Here is a 24,689-nt window from a genome sequence, read left to right on the forward strand (position 1 = left end):
TTACAAAAATGTCAATAGCTTTACCAGCTTTGAGACAAAAAAAAGACCACAAAATAAAAAAAAAAAAAATCAACAATATGCAGCTCTAATACTGTTATTTGTCTTTTTTGTGCGTACCAAATGTGGCATCCAATATGTAGAAAAAACAACGAGACAACTTAGATTCAGAATCAATAAACACTAAAGTGCTGTCTGTGGGAAACGTGCAAGACATTTCACAGATGGCAGTCATCCTGCTTCAGATCTGGCATTCTGTAGCGTTGGCATCATGATTCTTAATCATCGTAGTGGTAACGTGGACCACATTTTACTGAACGCCACACAATAATGGCTTAAATCAAAAATTAGAATTTTTTTTTTCTCTGTGATTTTATTTTATTAATGTCTTTTTGTATCACCAAGCATCAGAAGTCCAACATGGACTGGAACGTTTGTAGTTTATGTACGTTTTGCCACTTTTTGTACAGCCCTGCTAACAGATTTCAAATCCAGACTTTAGCCTGAACTCTCTTTATTTGCCCTGTCTATCAGCGCTTCTTTATTGCACTGTAATGTTCCCTGACTACTGCACAAGAGAAGTAGGAAGACAAAAGACAAACTTTAAGACTCAGCTCAGTCTGTGTGAACTACAGCCAATAATTATACAAACTGTAATGTAAGCGGTTTATTCCGATAACTGAGCTGTAGGAGGCTATACAATGAGCGACTGCAGACTTTGAAGGGTGTTTGGTGACATCTGGTGGCCATGCTGTGCTAATGGTGACTTTTGAATTTAAGCCCAGTTCATGCTGCAGAGCACAGTGGAGCTATAAACTGTGGAGTTTACAGTCTCCCTCCAGCTTGATTAAACACCTTAGAACTCATGTCTGTGTATCAGAGTTACATATTTAGATTTCTTTCCCATGAAAATAATAAATTCCAACCGATAAATGACTAAAAATGCACAGATCGATGACGTCCCTCTCTTTTAAACACCTCCCTGTGCTTGCTGAAGTTAAGGCACACCAGCTTATATATGAATTTGCTCAAACACTGTAAAACTACTCCAAGTTGCAATATTGGAGTAATTCAGCATTCTTATTTGAACCTGAAGTCAATTATGAAGAAGAATAATGATACAGAAAGACCCTCGCTGCGACTTCACAGGTTTGTTAAGACCGTTTTTGAGTCTTTCATCAGTATGCTGCAGGCTTCAAGGTGAAAATGCTCAGTTGCTGGCGTTGACTGCTTGTTTCACTCACAATGTATCCTCCAGCAGGAGCACAAAACTAGATTTTCCCTGGAGGGTTTTTTGTTTAATACAAAGCCAACATAAGAAATACATGTTATTGGACAAAACTCAATCAAATGAGTAAACCATCTTTATCAATTTACCAATACAAGTGTAGCACATGTATAGAAAAGAAAGCTAAAAAATTAGAAAAAAACAAAACCTTATGCAGAAACAGACCAAAAAATGAAAAGAGAAATCAAACAACTGATAACAACATGAAGTCAACCAAATACAGAAATGCTGCTGAATGTAGTAGATACTATTAGAGGACAGTAACAGCACAATATTTGTTGCCATAGTTTGTGGCTCATACTGCTAGCGAAGATTATGGTCTGTTGGTCCACTGCCAGCTAAAATATTGGTTCATGATATCTAAAGCATGTGATCAGAAGGTTAAGCCAAAACAAACATCATGGAAATTGGAATCTCAATGTAATTAAGCAAATAAAAGATTATTTTTCACCTTGTCAACAAACCTATATGGTGATTTTTATATGCTAGAAGACATATCTTGAATAAAAATAATCTGAAAATGTCACGGCAGAGCACTTTGACCGTGCAGTGTACTAATGACAATCTCGGAAATACACACGCAACAAACCTAAGGACGAAATCGTCACACCTTGCAGTGATTGACTTTCTGTATTCTTCTTTATCTTGGTGAAGTTACTCCAACATTGCAACTTTCTACTGAGTAGCACAGAATGGTTTTGCAATGCTTAGCAGAGCTGCAGGTGAGCTGGTGTGCTTGAGAGTGGTGGAGTGATTCATAGATTCATGTATTTTGTAGGAGGCAACAGTGTAAAGTTATATCTACGCTAATTAAAAGCATAAGGAGATCATTTTCATGGAGATAAACGATTTTATATTGTAAACTATGTAAAAACAAATGTGTAAATAACATGTAGCTCTATGCACACACACACACACACACACACATTCTGATGCATGACAAACACAAAACGCACACACACAGCGTACACTGCGCTTTAGCTTAAGCTCTCTACCTCATTATTTACGACACTGTGACTTTTTCCACATTTTTATTGCTTTTCTAAAGATTTCTTCCATAACGTTTTATTGTTGTTGCACAGCGTTGAGAACAGCCACTTTGCATTTCACTACTCATTCTGTATGAGCGTGTGACAAATAAACATTCTTGAATCTTGAACGCTGCACATTGTCGAACTGATGAAAATAGCTTCAGTAATTTGCTGCATTTTGTTGTAGGGCAATCACAGAAAGGATCGTTTTAAACCTGAAAATTAACATTACATCCCAGTAAAGAAAGTGCACCTCTCTTCATGCCCTCTGTTGTGTTTACTTTTAGTTAAACCTCAACCAGTGATGTCACAGCAGATGCTTTCCTGTCAGAGCTGGATCTGGCAGTGCCTTTGTGCCACAGTTTCATCTCTTTACAGCTTTGAAGTGTTGGCAGAGACGACACAACGCATTTTCATTGAGTTCAGCCACTGCAACATGTGCTTATTGGTCTGTATTGTTTATGGTGCTGGTGGCATTTTGTTTGTGTGTCACACCGAGTCATCTATTGAAGTTTGAATGAGCGCTGTGTGTTGCTCTGAGTGCCGCTTTGATATCAAATTCAAATGGTGGGGAAGCCGTGCTCCACTATCTCAAACCAGCACTGTGCCAGTTAGGCTTTGGAGTGCAACAACCTTCAAAGCTTTAGCTCATAGTAAGCAATTCAAGCTTCCTTTTTTTTTGGTTCTGTGATTCAATGCGAGTCAGTGAAGCAACTGTGCTGGAAATCTGACAGGTGTGAATCTGAAAAAACAAAAACAACAACATTAAATCTGAATCAGAGCTTTTAACATCTTCTGGCTCAACCATTTACAAACACTGTTCAGTCCAAGCTGCTTTCAGCAAACCACCATATGTGGTAATTACAAGGAAAACAGCTCTGATCAGCTACCTGTCCGGCACTAAATGGGTACTTAACACATTTGAGCAACTACAGAGCTTTGTATTCTTGTTGGAGGTGATAGAAACCAAAAACCCATGATCTATAACTAGACTGAGCATCAAATTCAACAAGCTGTTAGAGAAAAAAAGACTCCAAATGAAGGTTAATGTTGCATGTCGAGCTCTGACATGATGGCATCACGTTGACTTGTTAAAATGTTTTCCTGCCCTCAAGTGGCAAAACATCAATGATGCAACCAGGAAGGTTCATGAATAATGCAACAGACATGAACACGCTGAAGTGTGTAACATTCACACTCTGATCCAATCTTATTTTATTATGATTGGGATTGGTTGTTGGGTACATCACCCTGTGGTCATTTTTCTACATTATTTCAAATTCTGCTCCATTTTGAGGTAATCTTAACCTTTGTCCCCTCGTGTTCTGCTTTCGGATATAGTTAGAGGCAGCGAATGCGGATCAGGTCAATCTGAGAACACATTCATGGACAAACACGTTTCTTTGCTACTCCTCATCCAGGAGACTCAGCTTCTCTTCCTGACTTTCCCTCAGGTGCTCATGTTGTCCTTGTCTCTCTCCTTGTCTGTGTTTATTTTTCTCTCCTAGACATGTGAATGCTGTGCCGTCAGCTTTGCATTGTGCAGTCTGTTCTCTTTCCTAGATTAATTCTTCGTATACTAACAGCGTGCACCGACCAGCCACAACCATTAAAACCACTGATGAGTGAACATAATTCATGCAAACATTATTCCAGTCCAAGTACACCGCTCCGTGACAACTCCTCCCTAGCAGGGCAGGCCACCTCTCCGCCCAGGGACAGCTCGAGGAACACGACAAGAGATCCCTGTCTGATCGAGCATCAGTGGGATCCACTGGAACAATCCACTCAAAGGACCTGCTGCTGACACCCCGGTACCAGACACCATTGGGCACCCATAGAGTTCCAAGTCCAGATCTGTTCTGGCATCACAAGTGTGTCCTTCATAATATTCGGCAGGCTGATTTAATGTTGTGGCTGGTGAATGTATAATTTGGTCCCCTTGATTGTACATTCTGTAATTTCTACAAACACTATATCTATTGCCTGTCTGCGCGTCCTTGAAGAAAGATTCCTCTTCTTCTGCTCTTTTTTCCCCATTAAAGGGTTTTTTTGGGGGGGAGTTTTTGCTTAATAAAAATCGAGGCTGTACAGGCAGAGGGTGTGCTGCACAGACTTTAAAATCCCCTGAGGCAAATTTGTGAACTTGGGCTATAAAAATACAAATGACTTGACTTTAGCTAAAACCTACACCCTTCACTTATACACCAGATGTCACCTTCCCTCTTGAGCCACATTTCTAAATCTGAATAAGTTAAATCACTGTCATGCAGAGCTGAATACACTGTTCACCAAATGACTGAAAGTTCATACAGAAAGATTTTACTTCTTCTACTAGCTTCCAATTGTTCAGTGGCGAAGATTAAATCACAACCCACGCAACTGCACTAAGAAGCTCATTTTTTGATATGAAATTAGGTTAACAGACGAAATATTTCACCTTGAAACTCACACGGATTTAAATTTGTTCAAACATGATAAAGTTGATGCTATAATCCTTACAAAAGCAGATTGTCTTTTTTCATTTTAAAGTGCTGTGTTTTGCAGGTGGCAGCAGTGTGTCTACTCACTATAGAGGAAAAGGCTGGCATTCTGGACGCCCAGTCGGTTTGAGGCCACGCAGGTGTAGTTCCCATAATCCTCCTCAGTGACATTGGCAATCATGAGAATAGTGGTAGTGCCAAGAATTTGGATATTGACGCCCTGGGAATTGGACAGCCTGGAGAGAAGACACAGAGAGGAGTGAAACTGCAAAGTAATGAAATTTAAAGTTGGTGACATTTTAGGTAAAATAAGAAAAGTCGAGCAGAGTGTGCAGGTAAAGGTGAAGGAAAAAGCTCAATTAGGCAAAAAGAGAATGCACAGTTTTTGCACAGTTTGCATACTTTTTCCCCGATAAATTAGTCATGACTTACTTCTAAAAATAGACTTGATTATCAGCTTTTCAGCAACATGACACTTTTCACAGTGTGCCTGACAGGATTAGTCTGTTCTCTGAGTGTGGTGTGGCATTAAAGAGGCATGACATTACAGCTGCTCCAAGACAATATAAAGGGTGAATCTCTGCACAAAATCACACACTATTAACAGGTTAATCGTGTCAGCCTCCTGCTCTGTTTGTATTTCTTCATATTTTAAATGCCGTCTCAATGAATATCCTTGCTTTGTTCGTTTACTGTTACTATATGCGAGCAAAGGTCTTCAGATAGCCAATAGCTTTAATGATGCGACTCAGTCAGTTATGCTTTCATGCTGGCGAGCTCTTTGCAACAGCAGGGGTCAGTGTCATGCCAGTGAACTTTCCGAGCGTAGGCGTTGTGATTGCTAAGAGGGGAGATAAACCTTTTTCTCATATTGGAACAAACCTTTTTCATTAATGGCTCCACACAATGCTGCATTTACCAGGAAGCAATCCTTGACCTTTTGGATTATGTGGTGAGCGAAGACAAACCGATGCAGCTCCCAGAGGGGCAACATGGTCATGGTCAGCGCAGAAAAAAAAAAAAAAACCTCCTTTCATTTAGCCTTGCAGAATGTAACTTGTAAAGCTGCCATCTGAAACAGATTTGTAAATGCGAAACAAACTGCTAAGGAAGTACTTCTCTGTGGGTTTTTCTGCTCAAGCTCAACAGTTCGAATGTCACTGCTCTCTTTTAATATATAATTGATTGTTTGTTTGCCTACAATCAACCAAAAAGGACTCCTTTTTCCCTCTGTATTGATTAGCATGCTGCTCATGTCCCACCCCGCACTTCAGGGAGTCATAATGACCATCAAACTTCTGACAATCAATTGTGTCAACCTTGAACCCCATTTGCAGCAAATGAATCAATAGAATTTGCTGACTCAGGCTGTATACCTCGCTGATGAACTGCTCCTTACATCATCGCAACTAAATAAAACTCTTTTAATAGCTCGCCACACATAATGCCTTCGGCTTGTTCGGGGGCTGATTGAGTCCTTTCATATCATGAATGAGGTGAAGTTCATTTAAGGCGCCTCAGCTTAATCCTGCTTAAGTCTGGGTAATGTGGTAATCGGAATTTGAGCAGGGGAGCGAGAAGTTTGTGCTGACACACGCTTGGCTGATAGGAAGTATTAACATAAAAAGGAAAACACACATCATGGCGCAGCATATTTTGGCTCACTGGGTAGTGGAGGAACTTGATAAAGTGCTGAGGTCCTTCCCGGAGGGACACCTTGGGAACAATGTGCGTGTTTGTGTGCGAAAGCGAGAGAGAGACCTAAGAGAGGCCAAGTGCACCAGCAGTGTCCTCGCTCCATCTAAAAGCAAAATCCCCCCTCCAACGATAAGGCGAGCAGCAGATATATTCTCCAGTGTGTCTTCATGAGAAGTGACTGCACTATTAAAAAGGCCCGCCTGCCCACAGAGCGCGCTGAGAGATCCAGATAATACACAGCACCACAGAGAGCTGAACGCAAACAGCTATTTTTACAATAGATTATAGTGCATGATTGTAATGCAGCAGCAAGGGAGTAAACTGACCCAAACAGGTCAAAAGAGACGGAACTCTCTTTTGTTTTCGCAGTGAAGGTTTTAGGTTGGCTGTACCGGCGCAAAGGCTATGAGTTCAAACAGCCCACGGCAGAACGCTGGAGTGTAAAGAACTGGCAGCCAGTGTGCATCTTCTTCATGTCAGCAGTTATCAAGCTGCACGTTTCTGCTGTCCGTTTTAACTTTTAGCACATTGGCACACGCACATCTGCAACTTCCTTCACTTCTCATTTCAAGTTCATCTTCAGCTATGCCTGTGTATCTGCCAGCTGCCTTCATCTGGCATAATGGACTGGAATATATTATCAAAAAAGTTGGCAGAAATTGTGCATGTCTGCCTTTTTTCTCTCTCTCTCTTTTTTGGAGGGATTATTTTAAGTGTTCTCATCATCGCCTGATGTGTCTCCTCACAGGCAGAGGGCAGCAGTGCTCTACTGGATATCTTCCAACAATCGCTTCTTGATGCACAGAGCCGCTGTGCAACATTAAGCGCTTGATTGAAATGATTTGACCCCTCTATTTGGCGGAGGGCATGCAGCGTGTGCGCGAGGCTGCGGTCTGAAGCCGGTGCAGATGAAAGACCAGAGCAAATCATCAGATGGACAGATTTGATTCTGCAGCGTGTGGGAGCATCTAAAGTAGGTTATCACTGCCATAGAAAGTGACAGGCCTGTTATGATTCAAGGCCGATGATAAATGAAATCAAGTGGAGAGTCCTGCTGAGACTTGTAACCCAGAGATGATTGAAGCGGCCTGGTGCTAGTGGCAGCCATGTATCAGCTGACAAAACAACAAGCATATCTGTCTGTCACATTGGCTGACAGCTCACTTTGGATTTTCTCATGTCAGAAGCATGGATGGAGTGATTTACTGTGTAAAGAGCTGGAGCGACACTTTAGAAGACAGGCTGCTTGATTCTGCCAGCACAGTTTTCAAAAGCTGAAGTGCTGTAATGAATTCCTAAAACTGGGCAGTGTTTTCTCTGTGCACAACCAGATTTGTAGCGTCTCTTTGAGGGTTAACATTACAGAATCATTTGCCTGAGCATGTAACAACGCGGCAAAGAGCAACGAATACTGTATGATAGTTGGTTCAAATTCTATCTTGCACAGCCAGTGAGAGAAGAGAGAAAAAGCAGGGAAGGTCATAACATGCAACCAGTAATAGTTATCTCTTACGTCCTGCTGCTCTGAGAGCACGATATATCAGCATCTACTGGGGCTAATTGGTCTCTCTCTGCTGTGGAGACACTCAGATCCTGGTAATGTTGGAGATGCTATGAAGCTATGTTTTATTTATGCTTCCCATTATGAGCTGCGTTTTATCACTTGAGGACTTCCATGACTTGAAGAGGATACTGTGACTGACAGAGGATGGATATGCACAGTTAGGAGGTTAAGCGTCTCCACTCATAGCTTTGCAGGCCAGTGTGGGTTCAGCAGCTGGTGCCAAGCAGTTTGTTCGAACTCTGGAGTGTTTACTCCTTCAGTTTGGTTTGTTTGGGCAGGTGAGAGTGAAGCTTTTGGAACCTGCCAACATATAACTGGAACAAAAATGTGTCTCATTCCTGTTCCAAGAGAGCTGCGATGCAGTTTGTTTGGAGTAAAGTAACCCACCAAGTGGAAAATGCAAAAATGTGGAAAATGCCAAGATGAACTGATCTGGATCAAGAGTCAAGGTTTCCTTTTAAATGTGTGGAAGTGTCACACTATAAATAAATCAATAAAATACCAGACTTGGCACAAAGGAGTCATTTTAACACTTCTTTTCTTCCCGACATCGATAAATCAGAAACAAAAGATATTAAAAATATTACAGCGATTAAAAAACACGACGAATCAATGTCACATACAAGGAGACAATCCTAAAATGATCCAAGATCTGAAAGCTATCAGTAATTAAAATATGAAACATGACAGCTTTGTGTATTTGTCAAAATATCATGTAAAGACGGGATTAAAGAAGCTTAATGAAGCAAGGGAACAAAGCTAATCAGAAAACTCCTGTAAAACTTCACCGTACTTCTTAAACATGTACAAATTAGACGTGCAATGTTCATGTTTCAGGCTAAAATAAGAGGTGAGACTCAAACTGCACTCAGTTCTGACACGCTTTCCTGTCCCACATGTTTAATTAATAGCGAAGGTAAATTCATACGTTTCAGTGAAGGTGTCATCTGTAAGATCGAAAACATCTCATATAGAAACGTCACTGTCAGTGTGATGATCCTGGGAGAAAGGCTTGTTCTGATTCTAAAAAGTTGCAGCCATCTTTGGTTTACGAGAGTTAATTCAGTTTCATCGAGAGAGAAAAAATGAAGAGAAAACTGAGTGCAGAAGTATATTGAATTGATTTAATGTTGTGTTTATCTGCTCAAACTTAAGCTACAATTGTTAGCGCGTCCAGCTAGCATATCCACAAATCAGCGGCAACAGGAAAACCACCTGTCTGATATGTAGGTCCCTCTTGTGCTACTAAAACAGCTCTGATCTGTTGTGACATGGACACAGGACCTCTGGGGTGTATTTAGTGTCTGTCACAAGACATCAGCAGCAGATCCTTTGGGTTGCAGTGTGAGCACTTCGTGGATTTGGCTTTTTGTGGCAGATCCCGTGCATGCTCAATGAGTTTAAGATCTAGTTAGTTTGAAGGCTGAATCAACAATTTGGGCTCTTCCTCAAGCCATTCCTGAGAGGTTTTTTGATGTGTGACAGGGGCTACTGACCTGCTGTTGGATGCTACTGCTGTCAAGAAGTGGTGTTTTCATGGGAGGAAGGTTTTTCTCTTTGCTAAATACGTGGTAAGCGTCAAAGCAGCATCCATTTAAATTGAGGACTCAAGATTTCCCAGCAGATATAACAAGATGATCAGTGTTATTGATTCCACCTGACAGTAGTCTTAATGGGGCTCATTAGTGCTCGACTGATTTTGCTCAGTTTTCTCCAAACATGGCTGCATGATTCTTGTTGCTTCCTCCTTGTATGCACTATTGCATGTTGTCAACTTAGTTTTTACTTTACTGTGGGTTGTGCCTTGTCCTCTCTGTACCTTTCGACATGTGTCTTGGCTTTGAAGCTGCACAGGCCTGCCCTCAGTCTACCAGGCGAAGCAGATATCTGCCCACCCTGAGCCTGGTTCTTCTGCCGGTTGTCTTTCTGGTAAAAAGGAGTTCTGCCTCTTCCACACAGGTTGTTAGCTGATGAAGATGCTGAATTTTGTCAGAAGACATGCTGCTTTCACATTTGTCTTTTAGAGCAAGATCTGTATCATCAGGTACAATGTTTAAATCTCTTTCATAAGGCTCTCAATTTAGGTCAACTGGAGACACTCCTGAAAAAGTAAAAATACTGTGTTCAGTTACCTCATGTAGCCACTGTGAAGAAATCTCTTGACAACAGTTGTCATGACAGCTGGTAAAATAAATAGCTGCTATCAATTAGAAAACTGCTGCTATGTACAACCCAACAGTTTAAAGCTTAATGAGAATTTAAAGTGGTGAATCTGACACTTTTAACTGCACACACCATGTGAGAATCAAAGGCTGGTTAGCAACTCTAACGCAGCTTGTGATTTAAATGCAGATTCCAGGGTGTCCACTCTTAAAATGTGTGCTGATGAGGTTAAACTAATTAGGAGGTTAACACGCATAGAAGCAAGGCCTCCCCTTAAGAATTAAGTAAATATGACACAACAGGCTCCAGTGCATTAGCTCCGATTCTTGGAGAAGGGGTCTATAAAATTAACTAGCCAATCAAGGGTAAATGATATTATTATGGTGCATTAACATCAACATCATCATCCAGGGAGAAGGTGCCATAAGTCTTTCAACTGGCACAGAGGGAGAGGGGCGTCATGAACAGGCACATCGCCAAGATCCTCCAGGGGACAAAACATCTGAGATAGATGAAGGCTGGAAACAACAGATAATGCAAAAATATTTCAACTGCCATAAATCTTTCTTTTTCAAGCGCTGGTACGATAGGCCTATTATTCTGGAGACCATATCAGTGATAACACTTGTGATACTCCTGCAATATTTTCCTTCCAATCTTCTGCAAACTTTTACTGCTGTAGCTGATTGAAACTGTACATCATGGATTTTTGTTGCAATTTTCCTATCGTTAGCTTTTTTTCTCCCCTGCTGAGGCTCCCAGACTGACTCAGGTGGCGAGTCAGCTGCAGAGGAGGAAATCTCCCGGGTTATTAAACCACAAGAGTGGAAACGGGGGGGGGGACCAGGTTGTCGTTGCCTTCGAATGTCATTACGTTTTGATCGTCTTCAAGTGTTTTTCAGACACATGCACAACACTTAAATTGATAGCTTTGCAGTGAACATCTATGGCTGGCCACACAATTTGCCGTTTCACAGGAGACGGTGCAGTGGGACGAACCTCATTTCCATTTCAGTAAGAATTACTTCCACTACGAGAAAAGGGTTACTGAGATTTTCAGCGACTACAGTATATAAATTGCACACAGGAGGACGGCCGAGCTGTTCTCCTTTTTCTCAGCCTAGTGAGCGATTAAGTGGGTGATTAGTCATTATCACACTACACAGATGATGTCATCAAACCGACAGTGGGACCACTTCAAAGGGCAGATTTGACAAAAGGATCAAAAGGCTCCATTATAACCAGTAGGTCAAACGATACGAAGCATGTCTGGCACAGAGAAAAAAGTAACGAAGCGGCTGCCACATTTGGGAGCTGAAGATGAATCAACTCAGGACAAAGCGTGTGGAAAGATCCAGGCCGTTTAAATAAACAATCAGCTTATTACAAAACCACAGACTGTAACCCAATTGTTCAAAGACGGCTCATATCCACTAAAGGCTTGCGCGTAGGGAGCACTGTTTCATGTGATTTTTTTCTAATTCAGAAAGTCATGCTATTCATTAATCTTAATTGTGCAAGCAACAGCAAACGGCAGCAACCTTTTAACAGCTATCATAGTCGCGCCTAAGTACGTCCAATGTAAATCTCATTATTTTTGCCTGATTATTTTATTTGCCATGGCAACAACATAAATCAAATTTGCCGCTCGCCTCAAGGCCAGTCAGGTCAAGTCAATTCAAAGTTATTTCTGCAAGCCTTCATCCCGTGCTTGTCACCCACAGCACTTCAGAGTTGTAACTAGTTATTAATCATCAAAAATCTGAACGTTTCAAGAAAGAATTGTAATGTGGCAAAGTGTTTCAAAGTGTTGTGAAGGCTTCCCCCCAAGACTTTGTTCTTTCCAGTAAATTAACGTCTAAGAGAGATGGTTTTCCATCTTACATTACAGCGCTGTAATCATCAGTCCTGAAGTTGGTGTGCTTGTTTGTGATAAGGAAGGCTAATGGCTTGTGTTCTATATAATGGCTTGTTTGTATAGAGCAGACTGTATACAGCTCATGTTTTAATTATATTAATATTTCAGTTCACTCTTAGCCCTTGATTGGATTTTAAAAGCAAAGAAAATACACAGCCTGAGCTCACAACTTGATCTTGAACCAATATGTGTGTTTCATTTGATCTGCAGACAGTGACTGATGGCGTTTTTAACACATACGTCTTGTCTCAGCATCCAGCTTTTAAAGCTTTAGTGTCACTTCTTTTCTGAGGTTAGATCAGCTGTATGGAGCCACAGAGTGTAAAAAACATAGGCCAAAGTTTACCTTTTTTCGTCTCTGTACCATTCAAACTCTGGTGTGGGCACAGCGGTGGCATCACACTGCAGCGTTCCCATGCGACCCACCGGAGTCTCCGAGCTCTGGGTTTTCTTTATTGTCGGAGGGTCTGCGGAGTCACATGATGCTGGTATGAGTCACACATCTTAAAACCAGTTACCAAGACAACTCTTATGTTTGTTCTATGGGCATGTAAGTGTTTGGTGAGACACTATGAGCAAAAATTATTTTGTTTTTCATGCACTGGCCAGTTTTGAGATTTTGCTTTTGTTTTCTTTCAGCCTGGTCCAAAATACACATGTAGGGGGTTATTTTACTGCATTATGCTAATCTGTGCGTGTTTAATGAGATAAATCCACATCCTTGCAATTTTACAATCCGCAAATTTAAAGGAAATCTTCTCAAAATGAGTTTTGACTCGGAGTCTGAGCCAGAAATCACCTAACTTTTCACTTTTGTTCCACCTATATTCTGAAGAATTTTACAGAGAGGTGTGTTCATATATCAGCCATAGCCTATGATGATAATAATAATAATAATAATAATAATAATAATGCTTTATTTATATAAAACCCTTAAGAACAGCGTTCACAAAGTGCTTTGACAGTCAAAACATGAGACAGACAATCAGGGAAGACAAGGCAGAGCAGTCAATTAAAATAAATAGTAAAAATGACAAGTTAAATGAGTAATTAGCTAGATTAGAATGCATATCAAACAAAAGAACTGGGCAGTTTAAAAATTAAAGAATAAGACTGAAGGCTGAAAGTTTGAGAATTAAAGAATTAAACCTGCCATCACACCAAAAACTAAAATTAAAGTAAAACAAGAGAGAACATGAAAAAATAAACAGGACATAATACACAATGGAACACTGAAATTAATTATAGCTAAAAGTAAAGTTCACATAAAAGCAAGTCTATAAAAGTGGGTTTTCTATTGAAGATTATATTTTAAAAAACTGATAAAAATGGATTTTGTCTGGCTCTTGACAGTTTTATCTGATATAAGTGATGAAAGTATACAAGCAATAATAATAATAAAAACATTCATATTCTTCAGTTGTTTTTATCCAGTGTTCAAATTTCAGTTCTGGAAATGCAAGTAAACCTTTTAAAAATATGAAAACCAATTTTACAAAAACTTGTCATATAAAAGAATCAGTATCATATTGCATGTAACAAACTGGGGAAGTTTCATACTGATGTCTGTTAGTTTAAAATGTTCCCTGGTGTCATCCTTGCAAAAATAAAAAATATATATATTTAAAAAAAAAGCTATATTCTTTGAAATACTTAAATTTTATTTTTCATAGAAGTGAATTACCCCTATTGTCTCAACTCTGTCAGAGTAGTATCCCTGATTCAAGTGTGAGGCAGAGAGAAAATGCCTTTTAATATTGTGACAAATCCTCTGTATTGAATCTTGCTGATAAAAGCAAGTAAACACAGGTATACAAGATAAGCTGACGGAACTGAGTTTCTCCTATGTGCCACTTGTTAAAGTGCAGAATTTCATTTGATTTTTCCCTCGCAGCATCAACAATCAAGGTAAAATAGATTATCTGGGGCTTGACATTAAAAATTAATCGGTGCGAAATATTAAAATTCATCAAGTTTATTAGCATTCATCATACACGCATAATTTCTCCAAACAACCCAATGGCCAGAAATATGTCCCAAGTGGATTAATACCCATTTTCCATTTAGGATTAAACACGAAGAAATGGTTTGGTGTCGAAACTTTATCATTTCATTCAGGCACTCAGACTTGGCTAAAGTACGCTTTGGGCAAACCGCCATATGTGATTTGTTCAGATCAAAGAGAATTCTATAACTCCTCTGGGGGCAGTTGGTTTGTGATGCTGCATTAGCTGTTCATCAATCCTGAACAAGCCAACGTCTGTAAAACCCTCATCAGATCCAACATGGAGCCCTGAAAAGATGTAATTAGGTGATCTTGTTTTAAAATTCCAAGTGTCTCTTAAATGATGATGTGATGTGTGAGCATTACCATAGAAATGACAGTTGCAATCAAAGCTACAGATAATTCTCTTCCTACCTGGATCCATCTTAAGACTAAAGAGTCCTTCAGAACTTTCAAGACACATCCTTGACTCCCTGTCATGCTGTATTCTACATGCTTCTACTCTTAACTCCAATCTTGACTTTTATAGGCTTTTCTGTTGAGTGTATCATCTTGTGAAATGTCTGACATTAAATGTGGTGAGAATATTGATTGGCTTTGAATAAAGCATAGCATAACAGGAGTCTGTTGTTACTTACAGTTGACAACCACATTGACATATTTGACATCAGGCGTGGCAACGTCGTTGCTGGCCTTGCATTCATAACGACCTGCTTGGTTTCGCATGATGCCTATAATGTCCAGGTATTCTTCTCCGTCCAGCGGCTCCGCTGCAGAGAGACAGAAAGACAAAGAAAGTGAATGATTGACTGAAGGAATCAAACAGGGCAGAGACAAAGAGAGTGCAAAACTGACTTGATGATGTATTTCCACCTTCTGCAGAACAATGAACAATCAAACTTTAAAAGGAATAGTTCAGTTCTTGGGTACATTGATACCTGTCTCACATTGGTTTGTTATTTCTAGCATAAAGCCTGGAAAAAAGGAGGATTAAAGCTGTTCAAATGTAAAAAATACTCTACTAACCAAAACCTAAACCTTACAAAGTAGCATCCGAAGAGTTTCAGTAAAAGACAACCGGATTTCTCTTTGTTCCAAGAGGCTTCTGAGACCTCAAGAGTGCATGATAAGTACATAATAAGTGGAATCGAAGACCTCCTACTCTGTTTAGAGATGGCTGTATAGTGGCATCCTTAACTCCTCTCTCAAATCATCTCTCTTCTGTGTCCAGAATGTAAACAGCCCTGTCCTGAGAGGAGGGTTCCTTATCTTTCAGATGCTCAGTCTTGTCCTGAGAAGCTGACTGTCCTGTGTTGAGCCATGCTTTTGTGGAACTGTGGTTCAGCCTCCCTGATATATAGGTCTGGAGCACTCCTTGCCACATTGGACTACATGTACAACGTCACTCAGCTAGTATGGATGTGTTTTATCCTCATGGTGAATCACTTTTTGTTTTCCTAGAGTTGCTGGGTCAGAAGTTCACTGGTATGGAGTGTTTGAAGAAACTCCGAAACCGAGGACGCCGATTATGACGTCAATTATCAGGTACCTTTAATGCAGTCTCAAGATCTCACCACAGAAAGTTTAATCATCATTAACATCTTGAGTCATAGCAATTTCACAACCAGCACACCTCAAAGCGTGTGAGCTGTGTGTCATTAATGGGCTATTAGCCTTGTGAGTTGGGGATGACAGTATATATGCGAGACGTTTCACCAGTCAGAACTGAAGTGGCCTCTTGAATGATGGGTAAAATGTTAAAAAAAAAAGAGCTATCCAGTTGCTATTTAGTGAAGCTCTTAGAAATACCAAGAACTGGATTTGTGAGACTTAACATATGATACTTTATTTGCGTAAAAGCAGCAGTTGTGTGTTGGGTTTCTGTGCTAGGCTGTGTCTCTGATGAGGGCAGTGTGGGCAGCTTCTGCTTCCATCCAAGAAATATTCTGCTTGGATAGCAAAAACCTGCACGGAATCAAATGTCAGTCGGCTTATGCCCAGCACCTGTGTCTAACCCTCCTTGTACTCCTTTGATATGCATTCTGAGGTGGATGTATGGTCTCCTGTATGAGATCGGTTACAGCTGCAGAACTATGGCCCATCCCATCTCCTCCCTTACTGTTTGTGGACACAATTTGAGATGGTGCAAGTGGGGTTTTCAGCTGACTTTCGTTTTTGTTTCCAACCACTAAATGCTATGGATGTTGTGATATCCTCATGATTACGGAGGTATTCACTGTATTAGTGACTGGACCAAGCATAGATTTACATATATACAGATTAAACACACATAGAGGTCCCTTATTAAGTGATTCGAGGAGCAATGGTTCTGTTTCCACTGCCTTTTGGGTTTTGTTTAAGCAAGGGCAGGTGATGATGCTTCATTATTTATCATTTTTAGTATCATCAGGGAAGGATAGTTGAAGCAGTTTTATTAAGTGTCCTCTTTTGGGTTGATTTATTTATTCCTTTGATTTGCGCCCACAAGCCCTTTTCCCTTGTCTGCCTAGTTTTGTTTGTGTCAGTTGGCAAGGTTTCTCATTAATGAATAACTTTATTTCACCAAAACCACTTGGTTCTATTTCTTCCTCTAATGAGCTGGGTCGCAAGCAGCACTGTATGCATTTCTCAGCTGTGTGCACTTTATTTGAACACTCTCGGATTGTTTGTTTTTTTATCTTGATGCTTTCATGCTTTTGCCAGTTTTATACTTCGACATATATCTTTTATATGTGCATTGACAAACAACAAAAAGAATTTGTCAGTGTTTCCATGATGTATTTTTGTCAATGTGGCCTCCCACTGAGACTACTGTTGTGTTTTTGCCACCCACGGCAGTTTTTCATTTGCGTATAAGAAAGCAAAATGGCCAATCTCATTCAGATTTAAGACCTATTCAGAGCTTCACAGGTCATTCAGTGCAGAGAGTGTAAAAAAATGCATGTTTTCCAAAATGTATGTTATTTCTGTTTGACATCGCTGAAAAGCCATATTTCAGTTTATGTTGGAGGTGCCAGTGTGTTTGAAAGGAAGTAGTACATATGACATTTTGCTTCTGTTTATAGCTGCTTCAAAGGCCAGACTTGTCTAACAACTCCCACTTATGGCGAGTGTTCCATCTAAGGCATATAGTTGCAAACATAAAAAGTCATTGAATGAAAAAGAGAGACAAGTCCAAACACTGCAACAGCCTACTTTGTTAAACTGTATCCACGTGCATCTGTGGGAGGGCTATCGAGGAACCTGAACCAAACTGACATCTTAAATTTCTTAGAGACTTGCTTTCTCAAAAGGGCTAAATAAATGAGGCACCAAGAAGAATTAGGGCACACTTCCACGTTCATATTCCCCAACAGAAGTAATTCAAATTCAGTTAGGTCAAGCCAAAGAACTCAGACTGAATTGCATTGGCCACCTCTTCAACAAAAGCACGTCTAATATTCAACAACTTGTTAAGCTGACTTAAATTAGTCGTTTTGTCTGAAAGCTTCAATTAGCAGAGGGATGATGTCTGCAAATGTCAGACAAAACATCTGAACAGAGTGCAAAAAAGCCACAGAGACTATCAGACAGATATCTGGCTAATTGCTTAATGAGGAATCCTGCTAATTATCCATGTTACCAACACAGTGGCTCAGCGTCTCACTCGGAAAAATCTGCTTATTACAGATCTATGGGTGGTTCAGGAGGAGAAAATGACACATTCCGCCATTTGCTGCTGTGTTAACTGCACTTCATCTTTTATCATGCCTGAAAATAGCAATTGTGTGAAAAACAAGACATCATTATTCGTTATATGACAATTTATTCATATATCAGATGTGCGACATTGCAATTCATTTCATTGAGATAATTACTCGGTGTTCGTGTGTTGTACAAAGACGAAGTGTTCAGTTGATTTGAGCATCCATTGGGCATAGATTTGAACCTAATGGAAAAAGATTTTTTGGGAAATTGCAGTAACTAAGGAATCATCTCCTAGCCAGTGTGCCAGCAGTGCAGATCTCGGGGTATTTCACAAAAAGACACAATTATCTGCACTGAATGAGAAGGGGAGTCTCCAAGGACCCGGCAAATGTAATAACTACTATAACATCGACTGATACTTCCCTTAATCTAAGAAAATTAGGAATGATGGAATCTTGGCGGTGAAAATAAATTGCACAGACGGGATCTCTGGGGTGTGTGAGAAAATGCACTGTTTGTAACAACAGTAAATGTCAGTAGTCTCGGCTATGGGCAAGTTCATGTTCACGTGTCAACTACAGGGATGCAGGCTCTGGGAAATCAAGGCGTAATGCCCCGAGAAGTGAACCGGCAACTTCAGGGACTCTGTTAAAAAACAGGAGTTCTGCCTTGGTGAACACACATAAATACTGTGCCATTTTATGCCATAAAACGCAATAACAACTCAAAACCATCAGTCTGACTTGTATACGTGCCCTCCGACATCAATAAAACAGGGTAGTCTCAGCGTTTGAAGAAAGAAAACATCAGCCAAATGATCAAATCAGTTGCATGATGGAGATGGAGGTCAGCTGATATGGCATTACTCCATGTTGATTGAAAGATCAGTGGGATCATGATCAAAGTCTAAACCACATCATATTCAGCTCTGCCTGGACAAACTGCCAGAGTAACGCAATTGGAGAGGTATGATTGAAAATCTGTTGCCATGGAAATTCTATTGAAGCTCAATCTCTTCTTCAGTACTTTGGTTTGGTGCTGGAAAGAGAGAGAGAGAAAAAGAGAGAGAGAGAGAGAGAGAGAGAGAGAGAGAGAGAGAGAGAGAGAGAGAGAGAGAGCCAGGTGACGGCAAAGATCAAAGAATAGAGAACAGAACAGAGAAGAGCAGAATTTAAATGAGAGATGTGAGTGGCTCGACTAGTTGTTAAAAGCGCAACAATTAGCTGTGAGGAGTCTCACCTGGTCTGTGGAAAGAGCAACTCACTTATGAGGAATGAATGGAACGAGATGTATTGTGTAAAGAAACAATTAGTTACAAAACAACATTTCACGCATCTTTGTCTGTGTACACAGGAGATTACAGCTTCCTGTGTGTGCTTTACATGTTATCTATTTAATGAAGCATATTAGAGATAGATTGGTTAATCTCGTCTGAAGGGAATTGATTTGAGTGTGTGTACAGCATTGGGGTGTGTGTACACACACACACACACACACACACACACACACACACACACACACACACACACACACACACACACACACACACACACACACACACACACACACACACACACACACACACACACACACACACACACACACACACACACACACACACACGTGCTCATGCTGCGTGTGGAGGCGTAATATCGCCATGGTGAGAATGAAGCTTGCATGCATGAACTGGGGTGAAGACAGATTTCCTTGAAGGTTTTCAGGGAGCGCTGAGTGCAGTGACTGATTCGAAGTGTGCACATTAGAAAAGCCCCATGAATCCTGGCACTACACTTTATTATATCATCACATTTCTATGCTAATCTGGATCGAGGAGGGTGACTGGGTGTCAGAGAGGAAAAAGAGTGTATTAAGTAAGGCAAGGACATGGAGTTGGCATATTTTTATCAATATTTTTTTCCCCAAATAGAGCACTTTCTCCAACAGCAGGATACATCAGGATGCCAACATGCTGAAAATGACAAGGCTAACATTCATCTATTATCTATACACCACTTAGACCTCATTAGGGTCGCAGGTGCCTGGAGTCTATCCAGCTGACTTAAAGTGAAGGCAGGGGACACCCTGGACAGGTCACTAGTCTATCAAAGGGATACACGGAGACAAACAATCACACTCACATTCACACCTATGGACAATTTAGAATTTTCAATTAATCTCTGCATGTTTTTGGACTGTGAGAGGAAGCCAGAGTACCCGAAGAAAACCTACACATGCACAAGGAGAACATGCAAATTCCATGCAGAACTGGGGAGCTTCTAGCTGCAAGGTGGCAGTGCTAACCACCGAGCCCAAGGCTAACATGCGAATGTTAAAGTTTACTATCTTAATTTAGTGTGCTAGCATGTACATGTTGTACTAAATGCAGCTGAAGAAAATGGGAATTTGGTCAGAAACTAAGATGCTGGAGAAAATATAATTTTGATGATGTGATGGTCATAGAGTGCAAGTCATTGCTAGGCAACATGATGGTTCAGCGGTTTGACTCATAGCAAGAAAGTTCTGGGTTTAAATTTGCTGGTCAACTCAGGCCTTTCTGTATGGAGTTTCATGTCCTCTCTATGCCTGTGTGGGTATTCGCTGGGTTTCTGGCTTTCCTCCACAATCCAAAGACGTGCATGGTAGGTTTCTAAATCAGATGTGGGAGCCAATTTGAGCTTGAATGATTATCTCTCTCTGTGTTAGCCCTGTCATGGACTGGCGACTTATCCAGGGTGTACCAGTGTATCTTGAATCTTGATTCCCAATTCTTGCCCAGTGTCTGTTGGGATAGGCTCCCACCTGACCCTATACAGGATAAGGCAGCAAAGCAACTGAACGAACAGATGGATTTCAGTCATGATCATCCTAAAAGCAAACCTGCTAATATGGCTAAATTGATCGAACTTAACTCGCATTTGTTAAGATAATAATCAGCAGTATTCTTATATTTGCAAAAATATTGACAAAAATGTAACCATGACATTGCAAGCAACATCTGAAAAATGTATATAATATTTGTCTGACCACTACTGATGCAGATGACAGCTTTACATTGCAGCTTAAAATAGAGAACAGGGAAAGTTTTATTGCCTGGGTGCACTTTTTGCAGGAGAGGGGATCTCACCGCTGCATTTGTAATGAAAAAATAAAGTGCGGGTCCCTGCAGGTAGTCCTAACCACAAGGATGGAGTCATATTAAGTTGAAAAAAAGATTAAATCAGGTTTTTACAATACTGACGCAAAGCAAGGCAAACCTGACATTTGGAGAAATCTCTCAGTTGTTTCTGACAAAAATGGAGAGAATTGGACTTACACAACACAACACATACACATCTGGCGCCACTGGAGATATACCTTCTCTTTTCTCCTTGATCAAACAGCCTACACTCTCCTTCAAATACAAAGCACTTTTTTCTTCATCAAGAAGTTTATGAAATATGTACTTACTGCACAAGAATACCTGTAATCTTTTACCAAAAGGGTATGTACTGTATCTCTGAATACTCTGAAGTAAAACAATGCATTTTCCCTGAAGGATGGGATAAGACACTAAATCAACAAAACTCTATATCGTGAATGGTGAGAAAGTTTGTGGCGCCAGTAGAGCACACATATTGCGCTACCAGGAGGTAATTGCCTGAAATCCAGTGGGAGCAAGATTAATAACACGGTCACGCACAGGCGCCTAATCTAGGGTCTGGTCTTCTCCTTGCTGTTGAAGTGTGTGGTGTCATCATGCCAAGATCTACAGCGCTTTCTAAGGCCTTCAGAAACAAACAGGCAGTGGTTGACTATTGGTCTGCCAAGGCATCTACACACGTGGACAAAATTGTTGGTACCCCTCAGTTAAAGAAGGAAAAACCCACAATTCTCACTGAAATCACTTGAAACTCACAAAAGTAACAATAAATAAAAATTTATTGAAAATTAAATCATCAAAAACAGCCATTACTTTTGAATTGTTGATTAACATAATTATTTAAAAAAACAAACTAATGAAACAGGCCTGGACAAAAATGATGGTACCTCTATAAAAGATTGAAAACTATTTGACCAGAGTGACATGATTAACTCAGGTGTGTCATTTAATTGACATCACAGGTGTTTCCAAACTCATAATCAGTCAGTCTGCCTATTTAAAGGGAGACAAGTAGTCACCCTGCTGTTTGGTGAAAAGGTGTGTACCACACTGAACATGGACAACAGAAAGCGAAGGAGAGAATTGTCCCAGGACATCCGAAAAAAAATTATAGACAAACATCTTAAAGGTAAAGGCTATAAGACCATCTCTAAACAGCTTGAAGTTCCTGTGACAACAGTGGCTCATATTATTCAGAAGTTCAAGACCCACGGGACAGTAGCCAACCTCCCTGGACGTGGCCGCAAGAGGAAAATTGATGACAAATTGAAGAGACGGATCGTTGGAATTGTATCCAAAGAGCCCAGAGCAACCTCCAAAGAAATTAAAGGTGAACTCCAAGGCCAAGGTACATCAGTGTCAGATCGCACCATTCGTCGTTGTTTGAGCCAAAGTGGACTTCATGGGAGACGACCAAGGAGGACACCACTGCTGAAAAAAACTCATAAAAAAGCGAGACTGGAATTTGCAAAAATGCATGTTGACAAGCCACAAAGCTTCTGGGAGAATGTCCTTTGGACAGATGAGACCAAACTGGAGCTTTTTGGTAAGGCACATCAACTCTATGTTTATAGACTCAAAAACCAAGCATACGAAGAAAAGAACACTGTCCCTACGGTGAAACATGGAGGAGGCTCAGTAATGTTTTGGGGCTGCTTTGCTGCATCTGGCACAGGGTGTCTTGAAAGTGTGCAAGGTACGATGAAATCTGAAGACTATCAAGGCATTCTGGAGAGAAATGTGCTGCCTAGTGTCAGAAAGCTTGGTCTCAGTCGCAGGTCATGGGTCTTCCAACAGGACAACGATCCAAAACACACAGCCAAAAACACCCAAGAATGGCTGAGAGAAAAGCGTTGGACTATTCTAAAGTGGCCTTCTATGAGCCCAGATCTGAATCCCATTGAACATATGTGGAAGGAGCTGAAACATGCCATTTGGAGAAGACACCCATCAAACCTGAGACAACTGGAGCTGTTTGCTCATGAGGAGTGGGCCAAAATACCTGTTGACAGCTGCAGAACGCTCATTGACAAATACAGAAATCGTTTAATTGCAGTGATTGCCTCAAAAGGTTGTGCAACAAAATATTAAGTTATGGGTACCATCATTTTTGTCCAGCCCTATTTCATTAGTTTGTTTTTTTAAATAATTATGTTAATCAACAATTCAAAAGTGATGGCTGATTTTGATTTTTTAATTTTCAATAAATTTTTATTTATTGTTACTTTTGTGAGTTTCAAGTGATTTCAGTGAGAATTGTGGGTTTTTCCTTCTTTAACTGAGGGGTACCAACAATTTTGTCCACGTGTGTAAAAAGGGATCCAGATTATTTCAACTAAATCATTCCACTGTAAGGAATATTTCAAATGACCGGCAAATTGTCCAGTAATGGTCGCTCCCACAAATTCACCTAAAGAGCAGAGATTTGAAAAAGAAGCCACATAATTTCATCAGAGGATCTGTAGGGAACTTTTCCAGCTGTTGGTGTCAACACGCATGCATCAGTAATCTGAAAGGCCAGACCTGCATGGATGGCGTGCGAGGAAAAAGCTTTGCTGTCCATAAAGAACAACAGAACAAGTCAACAGTTTGCCAATGTACATACAGACAAAGAGCAGGTACTTTGGAATAATCTACTCTGGACAGATGAATCAAAGATAGAGTTGTTTGGCAGGACAACAGTAGAAATGTTTGGCACAGACCAAAGGCTGCTTTTCAGGAGTAGAACCTCAAACTAACTGTGAAGCCTGGTGGTGGAAGTGCTGTAGATTGGGGTTACTTTACTGCCTCAGGTGGTGGGCAGCTTGATTCAACAATAAAATCTGCTTCATGCCAGTGCTCAACACACCTTGTAGCAGATGAAATTCTGCACAAAAGACTGCTAAAAAAATTCTGCTGCCAGAGACAGGTGGATCATTTTCAAAACACCTTCAAGAAGTTATTTCCACTAAAGAAAGCAATGCTAGTATCTGAAGTACTGACTTTTTTCTAAGAACAATATCCCATCTATTGATATATTTGTATTTACACTGACATTTCTATTGTGGCCATGTTCTAGGATATACAACCTTTACCTGTAAGAACTGTTTCAAAGAAGACCTTATGTTTGCTTGTCCAGACATGTCAAAAAGGTCAACAATTTCATGGAATGTACTCACTTTCTCACCTTCCTGTACATAAATACCTAAAATTTTTGGCAGCACCAAGACTGAAAGCATTCTCGTTTTTATTTTCAGGTCCATGTCCATCCTGCTACCTTCCACCTGTAAATGTGTGAATGCAGGTCAGAGTTTGAATTTCTGCCAAACAGCGGTGCGCTTGTTGTGCATCTACTGATTACATTTCCATTGCACACGTTTCTCTCAAACTTTTCTCCTGGTGTTCTTGGAGGTGGGTCATTTAGGTGTCAGTAGCCCTGAGCTATTCTAACTATGGAATTCAAAATGAGAAACACTGAGGGAATGGGTGGCAAAATGCACGGTCTACTTTCTACCTTGAGAGAACGACAGTAACTACAATTTCCTCGTTACTGGAGAGACTATTATACCAAGTCTGCTAAAATCCTGAACTAAATTACCTCTGCTTGGTGCCTGGAAACCATTTTTGAGGAAGTATTGTTTTTAAAGCTGTTGAAAAGTCATACCTATGATGTGGGAGTCTGAACTAATGTGGGTGTATCCCATCAGAGTACAAGAGATACACGGAAAAATGGGGAT

General features: G+C 40.4%; 1 protein-coding gene across 4 annotated transcripts in view; it reads right to left on the reverse strand.

Annotated features, from left to right (window-relative positions):
- Positions 1-24,689, reverse strand: part of lsamp (limbic system associated membrane protein) — a 1,200,168-nt gene that overhangs the window by 5,236 nt on the left and 1,170,243 nt on the right. For all 4 annotated transcript variants that reach the window (XM_051958406.1, XM_051958404.1, XM_051958405.1 and 1 more), the window contains 3 exons: positions 14,786-14,917; positions 12,489-12,609; positions 4,887-5,035 (listed from right to left, as the gene is read on the reverse strand). In XM_051958406.1, coding sequence (XP_051814366.1) covers positions 4,887-5,035; positions 12,489-12,609; positions 14,786-14,917 — 402 coding nt within the window. The remainder of the gene's footprint in view (positions 1-4,886; positions 5,036-12,488; positions 12,610-14,785; positions 14,918-24,689) is intronic.

This window comes from Acanthochromis polyacanthus, chromosome 13, assembly GCF_021347895.1.
Source record: "Acanthochromis polyacanthus isolate Apoly-LR-REF ecotype Palm Island chromosome 13, KAUST_Apoly_ChrSc, whole genome shotgun sequence".
Taxonomy (NCBI): domain Eukaryota; kingdom Metazoa; phylum Chordata; class Actinopteri; family Pomacentridae; genus Acanthochromis; species Acanthochromis polyacanthus.